Source organism: Scyliorhinus torazame, chromosome 6, assembly GCF_047496885.1.
Source record: "Scyliorhinus torazame isolate Kashiwa2021f chromosome 6, sScyTor2.1, whole genome shotgun sequence".
Taxonomy (NCBI): domain Eukaryota; kingdom Metazoa; phylum Chordata; class Chondrichthyes; order Carcharhiniformes; family Scyliorhinidae; genus Scyliorhinus; species Scyliorhinus torazame.
Genome location: NC_092712.1, coordinates 59551342 through 59574135, shown reverse-complemented (window position 1 = coordinate 59574135; position 22794 = coordinate 59551342). Strand labels below are relative to the sequence as shown.

At 49.8% G+C, this 22794-nt stretch overlaps 1 protein-coding gene across 2 annotated transcripts in view; it reads left to right on the top strand.

The window, feature by feature from the left end:
- The window catches only part of vipr2 (vasoactive intestinal peptide receptor 2), a 234022-nt gene that overhangs the window by 190599 nt on the left and 20629 nt on the right, over positions 1-22794 (top strand). For both annotated transcript variants that reach the window (XM_072508244.1, XM_072508245.1), the window contains one exon: positions 845-914. In XM_072508244.1, the coding sequence (XP_072364345.1) occupies positions 845-914 (70 nt within the window). The remainder of the gene's footprint in view (positions 1-844; positions 915-22794) is intronic.

The following is a 22794-nucleotide window of genomic DNA, read 5'->3' as shown; positions in this document are numbered from 1 at the left end:
CCACACGCGGCCAACACACTCAGTTCCCATTTCTTCCCTTCTCACGTTCTCTATCCTGTTGATGTGGACGATCTGTCTGCACTATTAACAAGATAAATGCATAATAAGAATCTGGCAATTGATACATTTTCTGGTGGCTTGGAGCAGCATTACAGGATAGACTTTTGCAAATGTTCAACTAGTTACCTCTGGTCAAGTATACGACCCAATGGACTGGATTACCCATCCTGCCAATTTACATTCCTTTGAAACGAACAGCAAGTGATTAGGAAGGGAAAATGAATCTTGACATTTATTGCAAAGAGACTGGGAAACAAAAGTGGGGAGGTTTTACTGCAGCTGTACAGGGCCTTGGTGAGACCACACCTGGGGTACTTTCTACATGTTTGGTCTCTGCATTTGTAAAAAGATAAAGCAGTTGGGGCGGGGGGGGTCATTATGAGAGAATTCTATTTTATGAATGATCTTTCAAGTTTTAAAAATAAATTTAGAGTACCCAATTCATTATTTCCAATTAAGGGGCAATTTAGCGTGGTCAATCCACCTACCCTGCACATCTTTGGCGTGTGAGGGCGAAATGGTCTTTCAACTTACCTCTTCCTTGACATTGTCAGAGTTGGCTATGGAGTGTTAAGTGAATGTCAATTCTCAACATAGACTCAATGTTTAGATCTAAATGTTAATTTGTAAATTCCGGCTGCTTTGAGATTTACAGTAGTTCAGTATTGTGTAAAATACATGCTCTTTGAGGTTTAAAGTGGTTCAGTACTGTATAAAATACTTGTTCTTTGAGATTTAAAGTGGTTCAGTATTGTATAAAATACTTGTTCTTCTTTGAATGTAGCTGCTGGGACACTAATAAGCACAGCATTCCATGGTGGACAATCAAAGGACCAATCATAGCATCTATCATAGTAAGTGATTAATAAAAGCTGCACCTCCTCAAACAGGAATACTTTTATCAGATTGTTGCTCCTTGCGAATCAGAATGATTACTAGGCTTTGTTTTACTGTGTTGCTGTCACCATCCGTAAGGAATAATGGCACTATGTGGAATGGATTAAGAACTGCTCAAAAACTGTTAGTGCTATTCCTCCACCGTCTAGGATTTGCAACACAGTGCGATAAGAACATGCTGGTCCATGGCATATGTGGCCAATAAGGTACACTAGAACTGAAGGATGTTGCTTTGGGGATTTGAACTATCAACCCCGTTCTTTTCACAGCTTACCAGGTTAATGTAAAATTTATATTTGCCTCACGAGAGACTTTTCAGCAAAATGGCTTCCTCGGCCGGGATTCTCAGCACGGTCCCCACCACTCGCGTCGGAGGCGGCGAGTCAAGGGCCGCCAGCGGTACCTTCCAGTCACGCTGAAGTCAATGGTCATCAGCCTGGCTCACCCAGCCCCGTGCCTGGGAAACCGCTGTTGGAAAGGCCGGAAAATCCCATCCCTCATTTCCAAAGGTGGCCTATTGAGACTTAACATCTAACCTGCCACCCTGCCCGGTTTGCACGTTTCCCACAAATGGCAATGCCACGGTCACAACAACCCCAGAGCCGCAACGTTCCACGGATTGTTTGATCAAGAATGTTTGTACAAATCCAATGTACAGTCCTCCAGTTTATTTTTAATGGACTTAACCGCAATGTTAATTGCTTTCGCAGAAAATGTGGGATAACAGAACTTCCTATTCTTCCGAGGAAAACCCGTCACGGGGCGGCTGGAACGTCCCGGCCGAGGGAAAAACTTTGCAGAAATTTCTCTCAGGAGCCACAGATAAATTTGACATTGCTGTTTCTTATGTTGTTGTAGTCTAGTTCTCACAATTTACATAACCAATTAGAATGCATGGAATGTGCCTTTAAAATAATGAGAGGGGTGATTATCTCTCATCATTTTTGTGGACCTGCATTATAATCACAGCCCCCCCCCCATCTTCTTTGTATATAAATGAAGTTGCTCTGTGTGTAGTTCTGGATGGAGTGTGTGTTCAATTCAGTTAATAAGAGGGCTGAAATCAGCCGTGGTTCAGTGGGTGAGTCAGATAGTTATAGTCTCAAATCCAATTCCATGAGATTTGTGTACGTGATCTAGTTTGACACTCCAATGTAACACGGAGGGAGAATTGCACCATCAGAATTGCCACTTTTCAGACAAGACCTTAAACGAAGGCTCCTTCTGGCTTCCAATGTTACCTCTGATTTTTCTTTGTAGTGTTGCACTGCGCAGTCCCTTTAAGACTGCTGCGCGACTGGTCACATGTGCATCTCACAGAACATTGGTTGTGCTCGGCTGGATTGCACTTCGCACCGCACCCAGGCCATGCACCTCTGCAGTTTAGAGGAAGACCTTGACTTCCTTTCCCTCTGTCTTGCAGCAGCTGGTGCTGGACATCATGTTGTCCTCCAGACCAAGGGGGAGCCTCGGCATGGCGCTGAGGTGCGAGAACTCTCCCAAGGTGTCCATTCAGATAGGACAGCACTCACTCACTTTAGTGATGTCCTCACGAGCGTTGTGAAGTTCTGACAAACTGACCCAGGAAGTCTCCCAATGTGTCTCAAAAGTCCTCTTCAAACCTCTAATTGAACAGTGGAAAGCTGAACGTTGCTTTAAATATTGCTTAAAAGCATCATCAACAGCTTGCTTATTACTGCGCTGGTACGCAACCAGATTGGTAATAAGTCCCTGAACAATCCTCCAAGCAGCCACTCCAACAGCTCAGCTCTTAGCATCTTGTGCTAATCGCAGGCAAAACCAACATTGCAGCTGAAGACCCCATCTTTACTCTTCAGAGGCTCTTTAGCAACTGAAGTGTCCTGCGGAAATTACACCTCAGTCTTTATGAATTAACACAGAGGGAAACGTTTTCTTATTCTGATGAATACCTGATAAGAAATCGGTGTAGTTTCAGAAAACTGGAATTTGAAACCACAATAACCAGAACGTGAGCAGTTTCTCTCTATGTCAGTAATAGTATCTGAAAAATGGCACCCTCAACACCGAGGACATGCTGGTTTTCAGATCCTGCCAGACTTAAGGCCAGGCAGTTCAGGTTGTGGGTAGTTTGGGTCGAGTCTGGTCAGGTGGACTCAAGGGTTGCTCAGAGCACAGGAATAGACAGGCACGCAAAGTTCCAAAGCTAATAACTTGTCTACCCCACACCGCGACAATGCAGCACCTAGCCATATTGTCCAGGTAGGTAATAATGTGCTATTTTTTCAATTGAAATTGATGCATGGCCCACTATAAAAATGTCCGGTTTTCGAGATGCCAGATTGGAGACACAGTACAGTACTTGGCCTGTCCACCTTCCCATGATTTTCACAGTCACAATAATGTTTAACATGGGCAGAAAATAGGAGCCATGATCTTGTCACCTTTATCTGAATCATGCTCAGTTCTGGGAAATCAACATTGATGACTTATATGTGGACTGGAAAATATTTAAGCTCAGGTGCAGTAATAAGTTTATTCTTCTTGTTTGAAGAACATCACCATTTCACATGCATTGACAGTTAGTGGAAAAGGCTAATGGAATGCTGGCCTTTATAGTTGGAGAACTGGAATAAAAGTGAATAGAGGTCGTGCTTCGGCTGTACAAAGCCCCGTCCACCACCCCTAAAGTTCCTGCGAATCTTTCTGGGCAGCACCTTTTGCAGCATACCTCCCTGTGACTGGGAGTGGAGGAGGGGGGCATAGTCTAGAAAATAGGGCCAGACCTTTCAGAAGTGAAATCATGAAACACTTCTACACACAAAGAATGGTGGAAGAAGGAACTGTCTTCCACAAATGGCAATTGATGCTAGATTAAATGTGACCATTTATCCTGACATTGATCTAACCAAAGGTATTGAGGGATATAGATCAAAGATGAATAAATGGAGTTAGCTTGCAAATCATCCAAGATCCCATTGATGGCAACACAGGCTGTAGGAGCAAAATGGCATCTTCCTGTTTCCATGTTCCTGTGCAGACACAATTGTGAAATAAGTCCAGTGCTGTACTGGATTGTGAGGCCACACTTATTCTTTGTCTGTTTCCATAGAATCCCTACAGAAGGAGGCCATTTGGCCCATCGAGTCTGCACCGATCCTCTGAATGAACACCCTATCTCGTCCCGCTCCCCTGTCCTATCCCTGTAGCCCACTTAACCTGCATGTCTTTGGACTGTGGGAGGAAACCAGAGCACCCGGAGGAAACCCATGCAGACACAGGGAGAACGTGCAGACTCCACACAGAATGTCACCTAAGGCCGGAATTGAACCCAGGTCCCTGGCTAACCACCGTGCCAATGTGGTGTCCTGTTTCAAATGGGACTGAGCTCTGAAGTTGACAACATTCTCTTTAGCAGTCTCAGGAATGAACTTGAACATCAGTAAACTGAGGTTATTCATGGACAGTGAGACACAGGGCAGGCTGGAGTACTATGGCAATCTGTTTCAGCATTAAACTTTGCCTTATTTTGGTTACTTGCAGGCAGACAGAAACATGAACAGTTAACTCTTTAAATCTATTCTTTTTCCTTTGTTTACATTACATTAGGTTGTCCCATGATATGATCCTTTGCTTTCTAACTCGATTCATTATTCTGTTACAATAATGGCTTACACGACTATTGCCAAAATAAACCATTCTTAAGTTGCTAAGGAATGGCTATAGGATAGATTCTTGGCCAAATGGTTACTGGTGGAAGAAACCTCCAAAGAAGGGAAGCAGCTTGCCCTCCTTCTGCACCTTTCTAAATCAAAGTAACGTTTCCATCAGTCTGTTGGCTCTTTATCTCTGACAGAAATCCTATAGCCATCAGCACCCGGGGACACTCAGTACAGCCAAAGGGCGAGGCAATGGCCAGGCCAGGCTCGAGTGATTTCATTGCTATCACGCTCGTTTATGTTCAGAGCAGTTTAAAAAACGACGTTAAGAAATAACCAGACAACAAGCATAGGTGGGAGAGAAGGGGCGGGATTCTCCATTGGCTGCCCCGAAATCATGAAACATGATTGTGTGGAGAATAAGTTCTGACGCTAAAATTGCGGCGGGCATCGATTTGACGCCAAATCGCAATTCTCCATCACCTCGTCAGCGGCGTCAATGCGGTCCGGAATGCACATACAGTAAACACCGTTTGCATATAATTAGCGGGCCTGCCCCGAGATTCCCCCCTGGAGCCTCCGCAATGCTTTGCCTCCGATGGGCCGAGTTCCAGACAACGCGATTCACTTGTGCTTTTAAAAATCGTGAACCCAGCGTCATGGCTGCTGAGGGAGAGAGAGGCAGTACGGAAAGTGTCCAACATCGCCATTGTTTGCTGACAGTTGTGCCGCTGGCTGGCAGGCTTCTGCCAGGGCCGCGGGGAGTGGGGTGGTGGGGGCAGGAGGTGGGCTGTGGGGTCAGGGTGGACAGACATGGAACACCATTGTCGGAGCCGGAAAGGCAGCCATGCAGCTCTGCACGCCTTGGCAGCCCACTGTAAACTTAGGGCCACAGATCATATCGGTGTCCCCTGGCGAATCCGGCACCGTTTTTCATTGGAATCAATTGTGTTCCACGTGGCATCGGTGATAGCCCCTCCACAGTTGCTGAATTGATCCAGGTTCGGCGCCATTATTGCTGTCCTGAAAATCCACTAATTCTGTGTCGGCGACAACACTTAGTCTCAGAAACGGAGAATCCCGCCCAAGATATTTACCCAGCAACTGGAGTACACTGGGGAACAAAACCTGTCTGCATTTTGCTGTTAAGAAAACTGAATAGAGGGGTAGTTAGCATTCCTTAATATGACCTTGCACTTAGAAAGATTAGCATTTTCAAATTTAAATTTATTGAACCTTATTTTTCAAGCATAAATGACAATTTCTTAATGTTAATGATCGCTTTTTGACTTTCTTCTCATTTTAACATTATCTCATTGATTAATAGCTGTTCTATATAATGGAGGTGCATAGATTATGTCATCGTCCCAGTTGAGACTGATAAGGGACGAAATTCTCCCAAAACGGCGCGATGTCCGCCGACTGGTGCCCAAAATGGCGCCAATCAGACGGGCATCGCGCCGCCCCAAAGGTGCGGAATGCTCCGCATCTTTGGAGGCCGAGCCCCAACATTGAGGGGCTAGGCCGACGCCGGAGGAATTTCCACCCCGCCAGCTGGCGGAAACGGCCTTTGTTGCCCCGCCAGCTGGTGCGGAAATTACATCTTGGGGCGGCGCATGCGCGGGAGCGTCAGCGGCCGCTGACAGTTTCCCACGCATGCGCAGTGGAGGGAATCTCTTCCGCCTCCGCCATGGTGGAGACCGTGGCGGAGGCGGAAGGGAAAGAGTGCCCCCACGGCACAGGCCCACCCGCGGATCGGTGGGCCCTGATCGCGGGCCAGGCCACCGTGGGGGCACCCCACGGGGCCAGATCGCCCCGCGACCTCCCCAGGATCCCGGAGCCCGCCCGCGCCGCCTTGTCCCGCTGGTAAGGTAGGTGATTTAATTTACGTCGGCGGGACAGGCAATTTATCGGCGGGAATTCGGCCCATCCGGGCCGGAGAATCGAGCGGGGGGGCCCACCAACCGGCACGGCCCGATTCCCGCCCCCGCCGAATCTCTGGTGCCGGAGACTTCGGCAACCGGCGGGGGCGGGATTCACGCCAGCCCCCGGCTATTCTCCGACCTGGCGGGGGGTCGGAGAATGTCGCCCCTGATGTGGAAGGATCACATGACAAGATATCAAGTTTTAAGCCTTTTACTGTAACAAACAAACCAAAATCAGCATTAACTAAACACTATTTACGAAGCAACTATTGCTCCAAAATGCTTAACTTATTAACATGGCTGAAAGCCCCACACCACTGTTAGACATCACGAGCCACTCTCTGCAGAATTATAGTTTTTACAGTAACCAATGTAAAGTCGTTTCCAGGAGGCATTTGATAAGATGCCACATCAAAGATCATTGCGGAAAAATAAAGGTTCACGTTATAGGGGGTAACATATTGGCATGGATTGAAGACTGGCTAGCTAAGCAGAGAGAGGACATTATTTCTATTTCAAGTTGGCAAGATGTAACAATTGGTGTGCCACAGGGATCAGTGCCAGGACCTCAACTGAAGGGATCGAAGAGGTGGCAGCAAAATCTGCTGGTGTTACAAAAATAGGTAGGAAAGTATGTTGTGAAGAGGACATAAGGAGGCTGCAATGAGACATAGATAGGTTAAATAAGTGAGCAAAGACCCGGAAAATGGGAGTATGATGTGGGGAAATGTGAAATTGTCCATTTTGGCAGGAAGAAGTAAAAAAATACATATTATCTAAATGGTGAGAGATTGCAGAGCTCCGAGGCACAGGTGGATCTGGGTGTCCAGGTGCATAAATCACAAAAGGCTAGTACACAGCAAGTAATTAGGAAAGCAAATAGAATGTTATCATTTATTCAAGGGAATTGCATATGAAAGTTGGGAGGTTGTGCTTCAGTTGCACAGGGTACTAGTGAGACCACATTTGGAGTATTGTAGCCAGCATTGGTCTGCTTATTTAAGGGAGGATGTAAATGCGTTGGAAGAAGTTTAGAAGATTACAAGACTAATACCTGGAATGGGGAGGTTGGCTTATGAGGAAAGTTTGGACAGGCTAGGGTCGTATCTGCTGGAGTTTGGGAAAAATAAGAGGTGACTTGATTGAAACATATATTTCTGAGAGGTCTCGGCAGGGCGAATATGGAAACAACGTTTTCTCTTGTGGGAGAATCTAAAACTAGGGATCATTGTTTAGAAATAAGGGGTCACCCATTTAAAACTGAGATGAATTGAAATGTTTGCTCTCAGGGAGTCTTGGGTCTTTGAACTCTCTTCATGCAAAGGTGATGGAAGCAGAGACTTTGAGTATTTTTAAGGCAGATGTATAGATTCTTGGTAAGCAAGGGGGTGATGGGTTGTCAGGGGTGTTGCGACCCCCTTACCTACTTTACGGTCAATCCCTGCCCCAGTTGATGCGGAATCGCAACACAGGTGAAATTAGATTTGATATTAATACCCTGTGGACATGGGTTCAAATCCCACCATGGCAGCTGGTGGAAGGATCTTCTGGTCCCATCGAAGACAACGGGTTTTCCCGTTGCCCGCACCCTCCACCACGGCATCACCGGCGGTGGGGGCCGGAAGATCCCGCTGGCAGGAACGGCCAGAAAGTTTCAGCCCATGATACCCATCGATTGCTGTAAAAACCCAACAAATGCCTCTCGGGGAAGGAAATCTGCCATCCTTACCTGGTCTGGCCTACATGTGTCTCCAGATGCACAGCAATGTGATCCATTCTTACCTGTTCTCTGAAATGGCCATCAACCCCTCGGCTCAAGGGCAATTAATGATGGGGAACGAGTGCTGACTTTGCCAGCGACGCCCACAACCCATGAAAGAATACATTTTTTAATGAGTGAACGCAGAAGAAGGGCGATAGTGGTGGATTTGAGGGACAGGTGAAGAGTACCTGAGGAGAGGGAACCGTTAATCGTCCCGGCTAACAAGGGAAACAGGAGGGGAAATTGTATGATTTATTGTGAATAAGATTGAGTGAGGTGGGTCGCAGGGGCTCGATCAACATGGAGTGGGTATGAAGGAGAGATACGAGAGAAAGACGCAGATTCAGGGCTAGGGCAGGGAGGAACTTTCAAGGAAGTTTGCTCCAGTGAGCACAGCGACACCGCAGTGGAGGGTGTGAGGAACAGGAAAATCCATTGACAGCGACAGGACCAGGAGATCCTGCTGCCAGCCAATGGCGTGCTGCCTCCGCAAGACGTGCTGCGAGGTGGGCCGTAAATCCGACCCGGCCTATGGTCACCATTACTTACATTAGTTTTCAATTGGAGAAGCAGCTGATCAGATGGTGTGGATCCACCAAGACCTCCTCACAGTTATTGTTGGTGGTGAGGGCGGTGGAGACAGGAGAAGGGCGGAAGATAACAATTTGAATGGAAGAAATAAAATAGGATTATCTTTGCACTCCAGAATGAACCGCAAGTAATGAACAGTTTTGGCAAATGAGAGCAGAAATACTTCACCTGATACAGCCAGATCTGGTGGTGAACAGCTGGACCGGTTGTCCACCATATTCATTCACGTCTGCATCCTGTAGACTTAAGGGAGCGTAAAGGAGGACTGGGGGAATGAACAGCGCAAGAGTACAATCCTTCGCTGGATGTGTGCATCACTGCCAAGTTCAGCTGCCACAAAGCCCACAGCAGAGGTGCACTGTAAAATCCCACCAACGTGAAGTTAGAAAATCCCACCCATTATCTGGGGAGACCACATCCCGAATACTGTGCGCAGTTTTGGTCTCCTTATTTCAGGAAGGATGTAAATACATTGGAGGTGGTTCAGAGGAGGTTTTACTCGATTAATACCTGTAATGAGGAAGTTGCCTCATGAGGAAGGATTAGACAAAATAGGCTTATTTTCACTGGAGTTTAGCAGAGTGAGGGGTGACTTTATTGAAGTATATAAGATCCTGAATGATCTTGACAAGGTGAACATGGAAAGGATGTTTCCTCTTGTGGGTGAGTCCAGAACCTGGAGGCATTGTTTCAAAATTAGGGATCGTCCTTTTAAGGCACAAATGTGGAGAAATCTTGGGCGTGAGTCTCCGCCCTGCTGCACCCGTTTTCTGGTGCGGCGCGCCCCCCCGCCGGCAGCGGGATTTTCCGTCCCGGTAGCCGGCCAATGTAGTTTCCCATTGTGGGCACCCCCACGCTATCGGGAAATCCGCGGGCGTGAGTGCACGGCCAGCGGAACGGAAGATCCCGCCGGCGGAGAATCCAGCTTTTCTCGTGGGGGTATGCGATTTTGGAACTTTCTGCCTCTGAAGGCAATGGAAGAAGGATCAATGAATATTTGTCAGGCAGAGGGAGATTCATTCTTATCGGGCAAGGGAATCAGAAGTTGTCCGGGTAGATGAGAATGTGGAATTTGAAACAGAAACAGATTAGCCATGATCTTATTGAATGGCAGATCAGGCTTGAGGGGACGAATGGCCTATTCCTGCTCCTATTTTGTATGTTTGTCTGCTATACCTGCAATGCTATTATAGAAGGAACACTCCAAATTTAAACCAGCAACAATGAGGGAACGACTCAAAGTTCCAAGTCAGGATGGTGTGCGATTGGACGGGACTTGCAGTTGGTTCCATGTGCCTATTGCACTTATCCTTCTAAGTGGTCGAGGTCGCAGGTCAGAGGAGGCTTGGCATGTTGCTGCAGTGCATCTTTTGGATGGCACATACTGCAGCTACAGTGCCCTGTGATGGAGGGAGTGAATGTTTAAGGTGACGGATGGGGTATCAATAAAGCAGCATGCTTTGTTCACGATTGTGCTGAACTTTATGAGTGCTGTTGGGGCTGGATTCATTCAGGAAGGGAGGGAGCATTCCATCACGTTCCTGACTTGTGACCTGTGGAGAGGCTTTGAGGAGTCAAGAGGTGCAATGTGCATCACCGAGTTCTCAGCCTCTGACCTGCTCATGTAGCCGCAATATTTATATGGCTGGTCCAGTGAAGTTTCTGGTGAATAATAGCTCCCAGGATGTTGATTGTGGAGGATTTAGGAATGATAATGCCATTGGATATCAAGGGGAGATGGTTAGATTCCCTCTTGATGGAGATGGTCATTGCCCGGTTGAGAATGTTACTCGTCACTTTTCAGCCCAAGCCTGGATGTCATCCAGGTCTTGCTGCATATGGACACAGACTGCTTCAGTATGTGAAGAACTGCGACCTCAAATTCCTTCTTTCAGCTGAAAGGCACAGGGAATGAGCCAAAGATTGTTAACAGAGCTCCATGTTCATTCTGTCAATGGTACGAAGTCTTACAACACCAGGTTAAAGTCCAACAGGTTTGTTTCGATGTCACTAGCTTTCGGAGCGCTGCTCCTTCCTGAGGAAGGAGCAGCGCTCCGAAAGCTAGTGACATCGAAACAAACCTGTTGGACTTTAACCTGGTGTTGTAAGACTTCGTACTGTGCTCACCCCAGTCCAACGCCGGTATCTCCACATCATTCTGTCAATGAGCAGAGAAGCTTTTCCTTCTCCCCGGCTGAGCTCTGAAAGATTCCCCACTGCAAAGTAGGATGGATTTGTGTGTCAGGCAGTCAAAGTGTTTGAACTACTATCCAGAAGAGAGACAGATTTCTGTTTATATTTCTGTTCTTATCGTGCCTCTTTGAAACATCTCAAAAACACTTCACAAACCGCAGATTACTTTGAAGTGAAGTAACTGTTGTTATGTAGGCAAACAGCAAATTTCCATTTCTCCCAGTTTCTATTTGGCAGGGCTGGTTGAAAGAGGAGCGTCAGCCCTGACACTTTAGCAACAACCTGCTCTCCTTCATGGGGAACTACAGGCTCTTTACTGTCCTCCTGTAGCACCGGGGCAGAGAGATAGAGCCTTGGTTCGCACATTTATACGTACAACCTTTCACACTTCAGGATGTCCTTTACACCCAATGATATACCTTTGAGGTGCAGTTGTTGTAATGTAGGAAACGCAGCAATTTGAGCACAACAAGATCTCACAAACTGCAACGAGATATGTAGTCAGTTTATCTGTTTCGTTACTGTTGATTGTGAGGTAAATATTTACCCGGACACCAGGAAAACTCACAAGCTCTTTATCTTTTAAAAAAAATATTTTTATTCAAGACATTTTCAATTTATATACAATAAAAAAAGAAACATTCATCTTCACACAGTTGCCATAATACAAAAAAAACATGTGAGTGTGGTTTGCCGGTCCCCTTGAACACCGCCCATATTTAAGTACCGTCTCCGGAAAAAAAAAGACTCATCCGTGATTCTTCCATGTGCACTCTTTGCACCGATTTGAATTGAATTAGGCCCAATCCAGCACAAGAAGATGTTGAATTTATCCTCCGCAGGGCCTCACTCCATACCCTCGCTTCGAATACCCATCCTAGTTCCTCCTGCCACTTCCGTTTCACCACCTCCCGCTCCCACGCCCTAAACGTTGAGTCCAACCTTGCTGGGATAAATCTGTGATTATCACAAATCAGTGCCCACAACGACATGCCTGCACTAATTCCAGACCCAGAGCGATACAACTACCGGCTGGCTCATGGAGTACTTGGCTGGCGAGAACAGGAGAGGCGCCAACATCAGCGCCCTCAAACTCGCCCCCCTACACAAGCTGCCCCCACACTGACCCTTCCCCCATGGCCCACTTCTGAACCTTCTCCTTGGGAGGCAGTGGCGTAGTGATATTGTCACTGGACAAGTAAACCAGAGACCCAGAGTAATATTCGGGGGATCCAGGTTCGAACCCCGCCACTGCAGATGGTGAACTTTGAATTAAATACAAATCTGGAATTAAAAGTCTAATGGTGACCATGAAACCGCTGTTGATTGTCACCTGGTTCACTCATGTCCTTTGAGGAAGCAAATCTACCATCCTAACCTGGTCTGGCCTACGTGTGACTCCAGACCCACAGTAATATGATTGACTCTTAAGTGCCCCTCAAGGGCAATTAGGGATGGGCAATAAATGCTGGCCCAGCCGGCAATACCCACATCCCATGAATGAATAAAACAAAATGTTCACCACCCAGCAATAATTCAACAAATTTGGCAAAGCCAACTCTCCCCTCGACCTGTCCCATCCCAAAAACACCCTCTTAACCCAAGATACCTTTCCTGCCCATATAAAATCCAAAATCAACCTGCTTAGCCTCCCAAAAAATGACTTGGGCACAAAATGCGGGAGACACTGAAAGACAAACAGAAATCCCGGTAAGACTGATAAGGTGCCTCACGGGAGACTGCTGAGTAAAATAAGGGCCCATGGTATTCGAGGCAAGGTACTAACATGGATTGACGATTGGCTGTCAGGCAGAAGGCAGAAAGTTGGGATAAAAGGTTCTTTTTCGGAATGGCAACCGGTGAAGAGTGGTGTCCCGCAGGGTTCAGTGTTGGGGCCACAGCTGTTCTCTTTATATATTAACGATCTAGATGACAGGACTGAGGGCATTCTGGCTAAGTTTGCCGATGATACAAAGATAGGTGGAGGGGCAGGTAGTATGGAGGAGGTGGGGAGGCTGCAGAAAGATTTAGACAGTTTAGGAGAGTGGTCTAAGAAATGGCTGATGAAATTCAATGTTGGCAAGTGCGAGGTCTTGCACTTTGGAAAAAAGAATAGAGGCATGGACTATTTTCTAAACGGTGACAAAATTCATAATGCTGAAGTGCAAAGGGACTTGGGAGTCCTAGTCCAGGATTCTCTAAAGGTAAACTTGCAGGTTGAGTCCGTAATTAAGAAAGCAAATGCAATGTTGTCATTCATCTCAAGAGGCTTGGAATATAAAAGCAGGGATGTACTTCTGAAGCTTTATAAAGCATTAGTTAGGCCCCATTTAGAATACTGTGAGCAATTTTGGGCCCCACACCTCAGGAAGGACATACTGGCACTGGAGCGGGTCCAGCGGAGATTCACACGGATGATCCCAGGAATGGTAGGCCTAACATACGATGAACGTCTGAGGATCCTGGGATTATATTCATTGGAGTTTAGGAGGTTGAGGGGAGATCTAATAGAAACTTACAAGATAATGAATGGTTTAGATAGGGTGGATGTAGGGAAGTTGTTTCCATTAGCAGGGGAGACTAGGACCCGGGGGCACAGCCTTAGAATAAAAGGGAGTCACTTTAGAACAGAGATGAGGAGAAATTTCTTCAGCCAGAGAGTGGTGGGTCTGTGGAATTCATTGCCACAGAGGACGGTGGAGGCCGGGACGTTGAGTGTCTTTAAGACAGAAGTTGATAAATTCTTGATTTCTCGAGGAATTAAGGGCTATGGAGAGAGAGCGGGTAAATGGAGTTGAAATCAGCCATGATTGAATGGTGGAGTGGACTCGATGGGCCGAATGGCCTTACTTCCGCGCCTATGTCTTATGGTCTTATGGTCTTATGGACTGTCACCTTCACCGTCTGGACCGTACCTGCCAATGAAAGTGGGAGAATATCCCACCTCTTAAAGTCATCTTTCATCCCCTCTACCAAATGAGCCAAATTCAATTCATGCAACTGAGCCCAACTGTTCGCCACCCTTACTCCCAGATATCAGCTGAAATGGCAACTCCTCCAAACCCCTCCCCTGCATCCCACATTGAGCTCATGTCCTGAAAACACCTCAAACTCTGTCAATACCCCCATAATCCTATCTAGAACTGTCTACCGGGTCCGTGACATACAGCAGGAAATCATCTGCAGACAGGAAACTCGATACTCCATCCCTCCTCTCTCTATTCCTCTCCAACCCGTTGAAGCCCTAAGTGCCATCACCAATGGCTCAATCATCAATGCAAAAACCATCGGGGACAACAGACACCCCTGCCTTGTTTACCGGTGCAAACAGAAGTACCCCGAGCTTGTATTATTCATACGTACACTGGCCATGGGAGCCCAGTACAACAACCTAATCCAACCCACCAACCCCGGCCCAAAGCCAAACCGCCCCAACACTTCCACAAGTAATCCCACTCAACCCAATCAAATGCCTTTTCTGCGTCCACAGATATTATCACCTCTGTTTCCTGACCCCCTCGGAAGTGGCAGGACCATGCTGAATAAACTTCTAATATTAGACGATAGCTGCCACCCCTTCACGAACCCCGTTTGGTCCTCTCCTATCACTCCCAGCACACAATCCTCCATGTGTGTTGCCAGAGCCATAGCCAACAACTTTGTATCTGCATTCAAAAGTGATATCGGATGATGTGACCCACATTCCCCTAGGCCCTTAATCTTCTTTAAAATAAGCAAAATTGATGCTTGTATCAGCGTGATTGGAACAAAGAACAAAGAACAATAAAGCACAGGAACAGACCCTTCGGCCCTCCAAGCCTGTACCGGTCATGATACCAACCTTTGCCAAAACCCTCAGCACTTCCTCGTGCCGTATCCCTCTATACCCATCCTAGCCATGTGTTTGTCAAGATGCCTTTTGAACGCCGTTAATGTATCTGCTTCCACAACCTCCGCAGGCGACGTATTCCAGGCACTCACCACCCTCTGAGTAAAACACCTGCCTCGCACGGCTCCTCTAAACTTTGCCCCATGGACCTTGATGCGACCATCAATTCACTGAGAGACACCTTGAGAAGTAAACCGTGGTTTTAATCAGCTTACAACTGAGCCTGCCTGTGACCGGTGTCATGATATTCAGATAAAGATATCATGGTGCAAATATACACATACACACTGATGGACAGATCAACGGACCAATCAACACACACGCAACATCACAGCCAATCACCAGTGAGAGCACACGCACTATAAAACGGGGAACACCACAGTTCCCGCTCATTCCAGCAGGAGACAGCTCAGGGCACAGAGCTCACAGCAAGCCACTCAGATATACACCATGTGCTGAGTGCCTCTCTAAGGTAGTGTTAGGGCTGGGTCCACAGGTTAACGGGTAAAATACGAACCACAGTCATATGTTTACAGATGTTGTTATCAAGAGTAATAAAACAGAGTTGTACCATCCACAACCGTGTTGGTTCATCTGTATAGCGGACCACCCAACACGACATAGTACGAGGATTGGAACCCAGCAACTGTGAGACCTACCTGCACATCTTCAGGGATCCGCCATCCTGCGCCATGGACACCATCAGCCCGCCGCAGCCGCTCCAAATCGCTGGAAACCTCGGCGTCAACTGGAAGCTGTTTAAACAGTGCTTCCAGTTCTTCCTAGAAGCCACAGAAAGGGAGAATGCATCGGACACCAGGAAAATCGCCCTCCTCCTCTCCACGGCAGGGCAACACGCCATCCACATCTACAACTCCCTGGTGTTCGCGGAAGGTGAGGACAAGACGAAGTACAAGACGGTCCTTCTAAAACTTGAGCAACACTTCAGCGTCGAGGTGAACGAGAGCTTCGAGAGGTACCTTTTCCAGCAGCGCCTGCAGGGTAAGGATGAATCCTTTTCAATCTTTCCTGACACATCTCCGTATCCTCGCGCAGTCCTGCGGCTATGAGGCCACCTCCGATTCTATGATTCGCGACCAGATAGTTTTTGGGGTCACCTCGGGCACCCTACGCCAGCAGCTCTTCAAACTTAAGAGCCTCACGCTAGCCACCGCCATCGAAGCCTGCGCCCTCCATGAAAACGCGACCAGCCGGTACTCCCAATTCCAGGCGGCCGAATCGGCACGGCAGGAGTCCTACGAGGCCGAGCGGGTTCAGTCGATTGAATTCCTCCCGGCCCGTGGCCCGGACGAGGGTGGCCATTTCACGCGCATTCCACGGCCTCCCGCGCTTGTACGGGCCAAAAGAGACATCGACGCAGAGGGACGTGACGCGCAGGCCCGCTCCACGCAGGACCGAACTGCGCATGTGCGGTGGCGCAACGAACGCCATGACATCACGACGTGCGGCAACTGTGGATCCGCACATTTAAAGCGGCAATGTCCAGCAAAGAATCGACAATGCCTCCGCTGTGGCAAGATGGGACACTACGCTGCCTGCTGTCGAGCACCTCAACCTGCCAACGCTCCCCAATTCCGCCAGCCTCGCAGGGACGTGCGGGCCATTCAGCCTCCATACACCGAGTCATACTCTGACGACGTACAGACCGGTGATATCGACGACCGGGAAGCCTGCCGCGTTGCGGTCAATGACAGGAATCGGATATCCCCAAGCAGGACCCACCAGCCGATGCCAGTGAACAGTGTCAATCTGGGTGATGAATGGTGTGCCACCCTAACGGTCAACCGATCACCAATCATATTCCGTTTAGACACTGGTGCCTCCGCCAACCTGATTGCATGGTCAGCCTTCTACGCCTTGAAGGTCAGACCACCGATTCGGCCATCCCGCTGTCAGATGGTCGATTACAACGGAAACGTTCTCCCGGCCATGGGATCTTGCCAGCTCGATGTTACACACGATGCACATGCGGCCACACTGTCCTTTCAGATAGTTGGGTCATCGAAGGACTCCCTGCTAGGCGCACAGGCGTGCAAGGTTCTCCACCTCGTTCAGCGGGTACGCACTCTGTCTCCAGAAGGCACGTCCGACTTCCCGGATGCAGACTTTAGGGCACAGCTCCACTCGCTCCTCGCCCACAACCAGGAGGCCTTCGAGGGCATGGGCACACTGCCCTACACTTACAGAATACGGCTCAAACTGGACACCACCCCGGTCATTCACGCACCTCGTAGAGTCCCAGCACCACTCAAAGAACGCCTCAAGCAGCAGCTGCAGGATCTCCAGGACCAAGGAGTGCTATCCCGGGTCACGGAGCCCACGCCATTGGTCAGCTCCAAGGTGTGCGTAAAAACGCCCTCTGGCGAACTCCGGATCTGTATCGACCCGAAAGACCTGAACAATAACATCATGAGGGAACACTACCCCATACCCAAACGGGAAGAGATCACGAGCGAAATGGCCCGGGTTAAAATTTTTACAACGCTTGATGCCTCAAAGAGTTTCTGGCAGATTCAACTGGATCAGTCCAGCAGGAAGCTGTGCACCTTCAACACTCCCCTTTGGCAGGTACTGCTACAACAGAATACCGTTTGGCATCATCTCGGCATCCGAGGTGTTTCACAGAATCATGGAACAGATAATGGAGGGCATCGAAGGGGTGCGCGTCTATGTTGACGACGTCATCATCTGGTCCACCACACCACGGGAGCACATCAGTCGTCTCCAGCGTGTCTTTGCTCGGATACGAGAACACGGCCTGTGCCTCAACCGAGCCAAGCGTTCCTTTGGCCAAACTGAGCTAAAGTTTCTGGGGGACCACATATCCCGGTCAGGAGTGCGTCCGGATGCAGACAAAGTGAGCGCCATTACAGCCATGCCGCAGCCGGCAGACAAGAAGGCAGTGCTACGCTTTCTCGGGATGGTCAACTTCCTGGGGAAGTTCATTCCCAACTTGCCTCCCACACAACGGCTCTTCGCCACCTAGTGAAGAAGACTACGGAGTTCCAGTGGCTGCCCGCACACCAGAAGGAATGGGAGGAGCTCAAGATTAAGCTCACCACATCCCCGGTATTGGCGTTCTTCGACACTTCTCGAGATACGAAGATCTCGACTGATGCCAGCCAATCCGGCATTGGGGCGGTACTCCTGCAATGGGACGACACTGCATCATGGGCCCCGGTCGCCTATGCCTCGTGGGCCATGACCCCCACAGAACAGCGCTATGCGCAGATTGAGAAGGAGTGCCTGGGTTTGTTAACCGGCATAGATAAGTTCCACGACTACGTGTATGGTCTCCCTCAGTTCACCGTGGAAACCGACCATCGCCCCCTGGTCAGCATCATACAAAAGGACCTGAATGAGATGACCCCCTCGCCTCCAGCGCATTCTGCTCAAGCTCCGGAGGTACGACTTCCAACTGGTCTACACCCCGGGAAAGGACCTCATCATCGCGGATGCCCTGTCCAGAGCAGCGAGCACACCGCCCGATTCGGAGGCTTACGTCTGTCAGGTCGAAGCGCATGTGGCCTTCACATCGGCTAATCTGCTAGCTAATGATACATGTCTGGCCTGTATTCTCCGGGAGACTGCGGCTGACCCCCATCTACAACGTGTGATGCGCCCCATGATGGAAGGGTGGCTCAAAGGACAGTGCCCACAATTCTACAATGTCCGGGCTGACTTGGCCGTCATTGACGGTGTCCTCCTAAAGCTGGACCGGGTTGTGATTCCACACAGCATGCACAGGTTGGTCCTCGAACAATTACACAAAGGCCATCTCGGGGTTGAGAAGTGCAGGCGGAGGGCCCGAGATGCTGTATACTGGCCGGTCATCAGCGACGACATTGCCAACATGGTGCTCAACTGCCCCACCTGCCAAAGGTTTCAGCCGGCGCAACCCCCTGAGACGCTTCAGCCCCATGAGTTGGTAACGTCCCCCTGGGCGAAGGTGGGTGTGGACCTTTTTCACGCGCTCGGCAAGGACTACGTCATCATAATTGATTATTTTTCAAATTATACAGAGGTCATACGCCTGCACGATTTGACATTGTCAGCTGTCATCAGGGCATGCAATCGCCATGGCCTTCCGCTTACTGTCATGTCGGACAATGGGCCCTGTTTTGCGAGCCAAGAATGGTCTTCTTTTGCCGCTTCGTATGGCTTCAGACACGTGACGTCCAGCCCTCTGCACCCCCAGTCCAATGGCAAGGCGGAAAAGGGCGTCCATATCGTCAAGCGGCTCCTCTGCAAGGCTGCTGGTGCCGGATCGGATTTCTGTTTAGCCCTGCTGGCCTATCGCTCGGCCCCACTGTCCACTGGCCTCTCACCAGCCCAGCTGTTGATGGGTCGCGCCCTCAGGACCACTGTGCCATCCATTCATGTTCCTAAACCCGGCCATGCTCCAGTACTGCAGAGGATGCAACAGCAGCGTGCTCAGCAGAAGGTGGCACATGACACTCGGGCAACTGATCTTCCTGCCTTGGCGCCTGGAGACAATGTCCGCATCCACCTACCGGAGGGCGGCTGGTCAGCAACTGCCGGAGTTCTCCGCTGCGTGGCTCCCCGCTCGTTCCTGGTTCGCATGCCTGATGGCTCCATTCGCCAGCGTAATCGCCGGGCTCTTCGGCTGCTTCCGCGCTCGCTTCATGATCATGCACCGGTGCCACGCCCTCCTGTTGTCCCTGATGTCGACTTCGTGGAGCTTCCTGACACTTTGCCTATTCCTCTGTCGCCTGCCAGGCCCATTCCTCAGCCGGTGGATCCTAACCCACCCTTGAGGCGGTCAACCCAAATTCATCGCCCACCTACTAGGCTGGACTTATGAGCCTGTTTGCACATTGGACTCACTGAATTGTTATGCAACAATGTTAATGTGTTTCTCTTTTTGTCGTTACAGGAGTTTGTTTTCGATGTTTGATGATTGCACTTATTTTGTTTATGGTACAACCTCGTTGCTCTGCTGCACCTGACACCTTCCCATGTATATAGTTTAGCCTCATGTACACGTTGTAGATATTGCACACACATATTCAGCTGCACTCAGTACACACCAATATTTATGACCACATAGGCACATATTCTTGTAAAAAGGAGGGATGTCATGATATTCAGATAAACATATCATGATGCAAACACACATACACACTGATGGACAGATCGACGGACCAATCAACACACACGCAACATCACAGCCAATCACCAGTGAGAGCACACGCACGATAAAACGGGGAACACCACAGTTCCCGCTCATTCCAGCAGGAGACAGCTCAGGGCACAGAGCTCACAGCGTGCCACTCAGACATACACCATGTGCTGAGTGCCTCTCTAAGGTAGTGTTAGGGCTAGGTCCACAGGTTAACGGGTAAAATACGAACCACAGTCATACGTTTACAGATGTTGTTATCAAGAGTAATAAAACAGAGTTGTACCATCTACCATCATGTTGGTTCGTTTATGTAGCGGAACACCCAACACGACAACCGGTACAACAATGAATGCGGCCCCGCAGGTCAGCTGCCTTTATACTTCCTGTAAGGGGTGGAGCCATGGGCGAGCCCGTACATGCCCCCTGTGGGTGAAGCCGTACAATGGCCCATAGGTGGAGCCCACAGGATTAAACACATAACGTAACATGATACAGCAGTAACCTGATATCACAGTGCACTGGTGAATTAACAGTAGTTCCATTCACCACATTCACCCCCTGTTTAAAAAATGAAGTCCCTCACGGGTTTACAGATTCAGTCGGTCTGGTGCCCGGATCGTATGTTGCGACCGCTGAAGCACTGGTGTTGCAGCCGTTTCGGGTGGCTGTGGAGCTGGGACCGGAGCAGGCACAGGCGTGGACTCCTGGAGCGGCTCTTCCGGAGCTTCATTCCTGTGGACCAGTGCAGCGGGTGGGAGGGAGCACGAGAACCATATCGGGGAAGGGGCGCTGAACATGGGAGGTTGGATAGGGGTAGGGGCGCTGAACATGGGAGGTTGGACGGGACCTAGTGTGGGGGATGCAGTAGTGGTCGTGGTGTTGGAGCCTGCGGGCGGCAGGTCCCGGAGGGAGACGGTATCCTGCCAGCCATCGGGGTGTCTGATATATGCATAGTGGTGGTTGGAGTGCGGGAGCTGGACCCTCTCTACCAGGGGGTCGGTCTTATAGCTCCGAACATGTTTTCGGAGGAGGACTGGACCCGGTGTCATCAGCCAGGGCGGAAGCAAGGCCCCTGAGGTAGCTCCCTGAGGAAAACAAACAAACGGTCATGAGGAGTCTGGTTTGTGGCCGTGCAAAGGAGGGACCTAATAGAATGGAGCGCATCGGGGAGGACCTCCTGCCAGTGAGAAACCGGGAGATTCCTGGACCGTAGGGTCAGTAGGACGGTCTTCCAGACCGTCGCGTTCTCCCTCTCCACCTGCCCGTTTCCCCTGGGGTTATAGCTGGTAGTCCTGCTCGAGGCGATGCCCTTACTGAGCAGGTACTGACGCAGTTTGTTGCTCATGAACGACGAGCCCCTGTCGCTGTGGACGTAGTTGGGAAACCGAACAGGGTGAAGACACAATGCAGGGCTTTGATGACTGTGGGAGTGGTCATATCGGGGCAGGGAATGGCGAACGGAAAACGGGAGAACTCGTCTGTGATGTTCAGGAAGTACGTGTTGCGATTATTGGAGGGGAGGGGCCCTTTGAAATCGATACGAAGGCGTTCAAAGGGCCGGGACGCCTTTACCAGATGAGCCTTATCCGGTCGATAGAAGTGCGGTTTACACTCCGCACAGATTTGCCAGTCCCTGGTCATGGCTCTGACCTTCTCGATGGAGTAGGGCAGGTTGTGGGCCTTGATGTAGTGGGCGAGCCGGGTGACCCCCGAGTGGCAGAGGTCATCAGGGGTAGCACGTAATCGGTCATCTTGCGCGCTGGTGCACGTGCCGCGGGACAGGGCATCTGGGGGCTCGTTGAGCTTTCCAGGACGATATACTATATCGTAGTTATAGGTGGAGAGTTCGATCCTCCACCTCAAGATCTTGGCATTCTTGTCTTGCCCCGCTGCGTATTGTCAAACATAAAGGCAACCGATCGTTGGTCGATGATGAGGGTAAACCTCCTACCAGCGAGGTAGTGCTTCCGGTGCCGCACGGCTTCCACGATGGCTTGGGCTTCTTTTTCGACCGAGGAGTGTCGAATTTCAGAGGTGGTGAGGGTGCGGGAAAAGAAAGCTACCGGTTTACCTGCTTGGTTGAGAGTGGCGGCGAGAGCGACCTCTGAGGCATCGCTCTCCACCTGGAAGGGGGCAGACTCGTCCACCGCGCGCATTGCAGCTTTGGCGATGTCCGCCTTGATGCAGCTGAAGGCCTGGCGGGCCTCAGCCGCCAGTGGGAAGATGGTGGCCTTAAATAGTGGGCGAGCTTTGTCTGCATACTGGGGGACCCACTGGGCGTAAGAGGAGAAAAATCCAAGGCACCTCTTCAGGGCCTTGGAGCAGTGAGGGAGAGGGAATTGGAGGAGGGGGCGCATACGGTCAGGGTCGGGCCCTAGGACCCCGTTTTCCATGACGTAGCCAAGGATGGCTAGCCTGGTTGTGCGGAAAACGCATTTCTCCTTGTTGTGGGTGAGATTGAGGGTTTGGGTGGTTTGGAGAAATCGGTGGAGGTTGGCGTCGTGGTCCTGCTGATCATGGCCGCAGATGGTTACATTGTCCAAGTACGGAAACATGACCCGCAGCCCGTACTGGTCCGCCATTCGGTCCATTGCTCGTTGGAACACCAAAATCCCGTTTGTGACGCCAAGGGGGACCCGGAGGAAATGGAAAAGGCGGTCATCTGCCTCAAA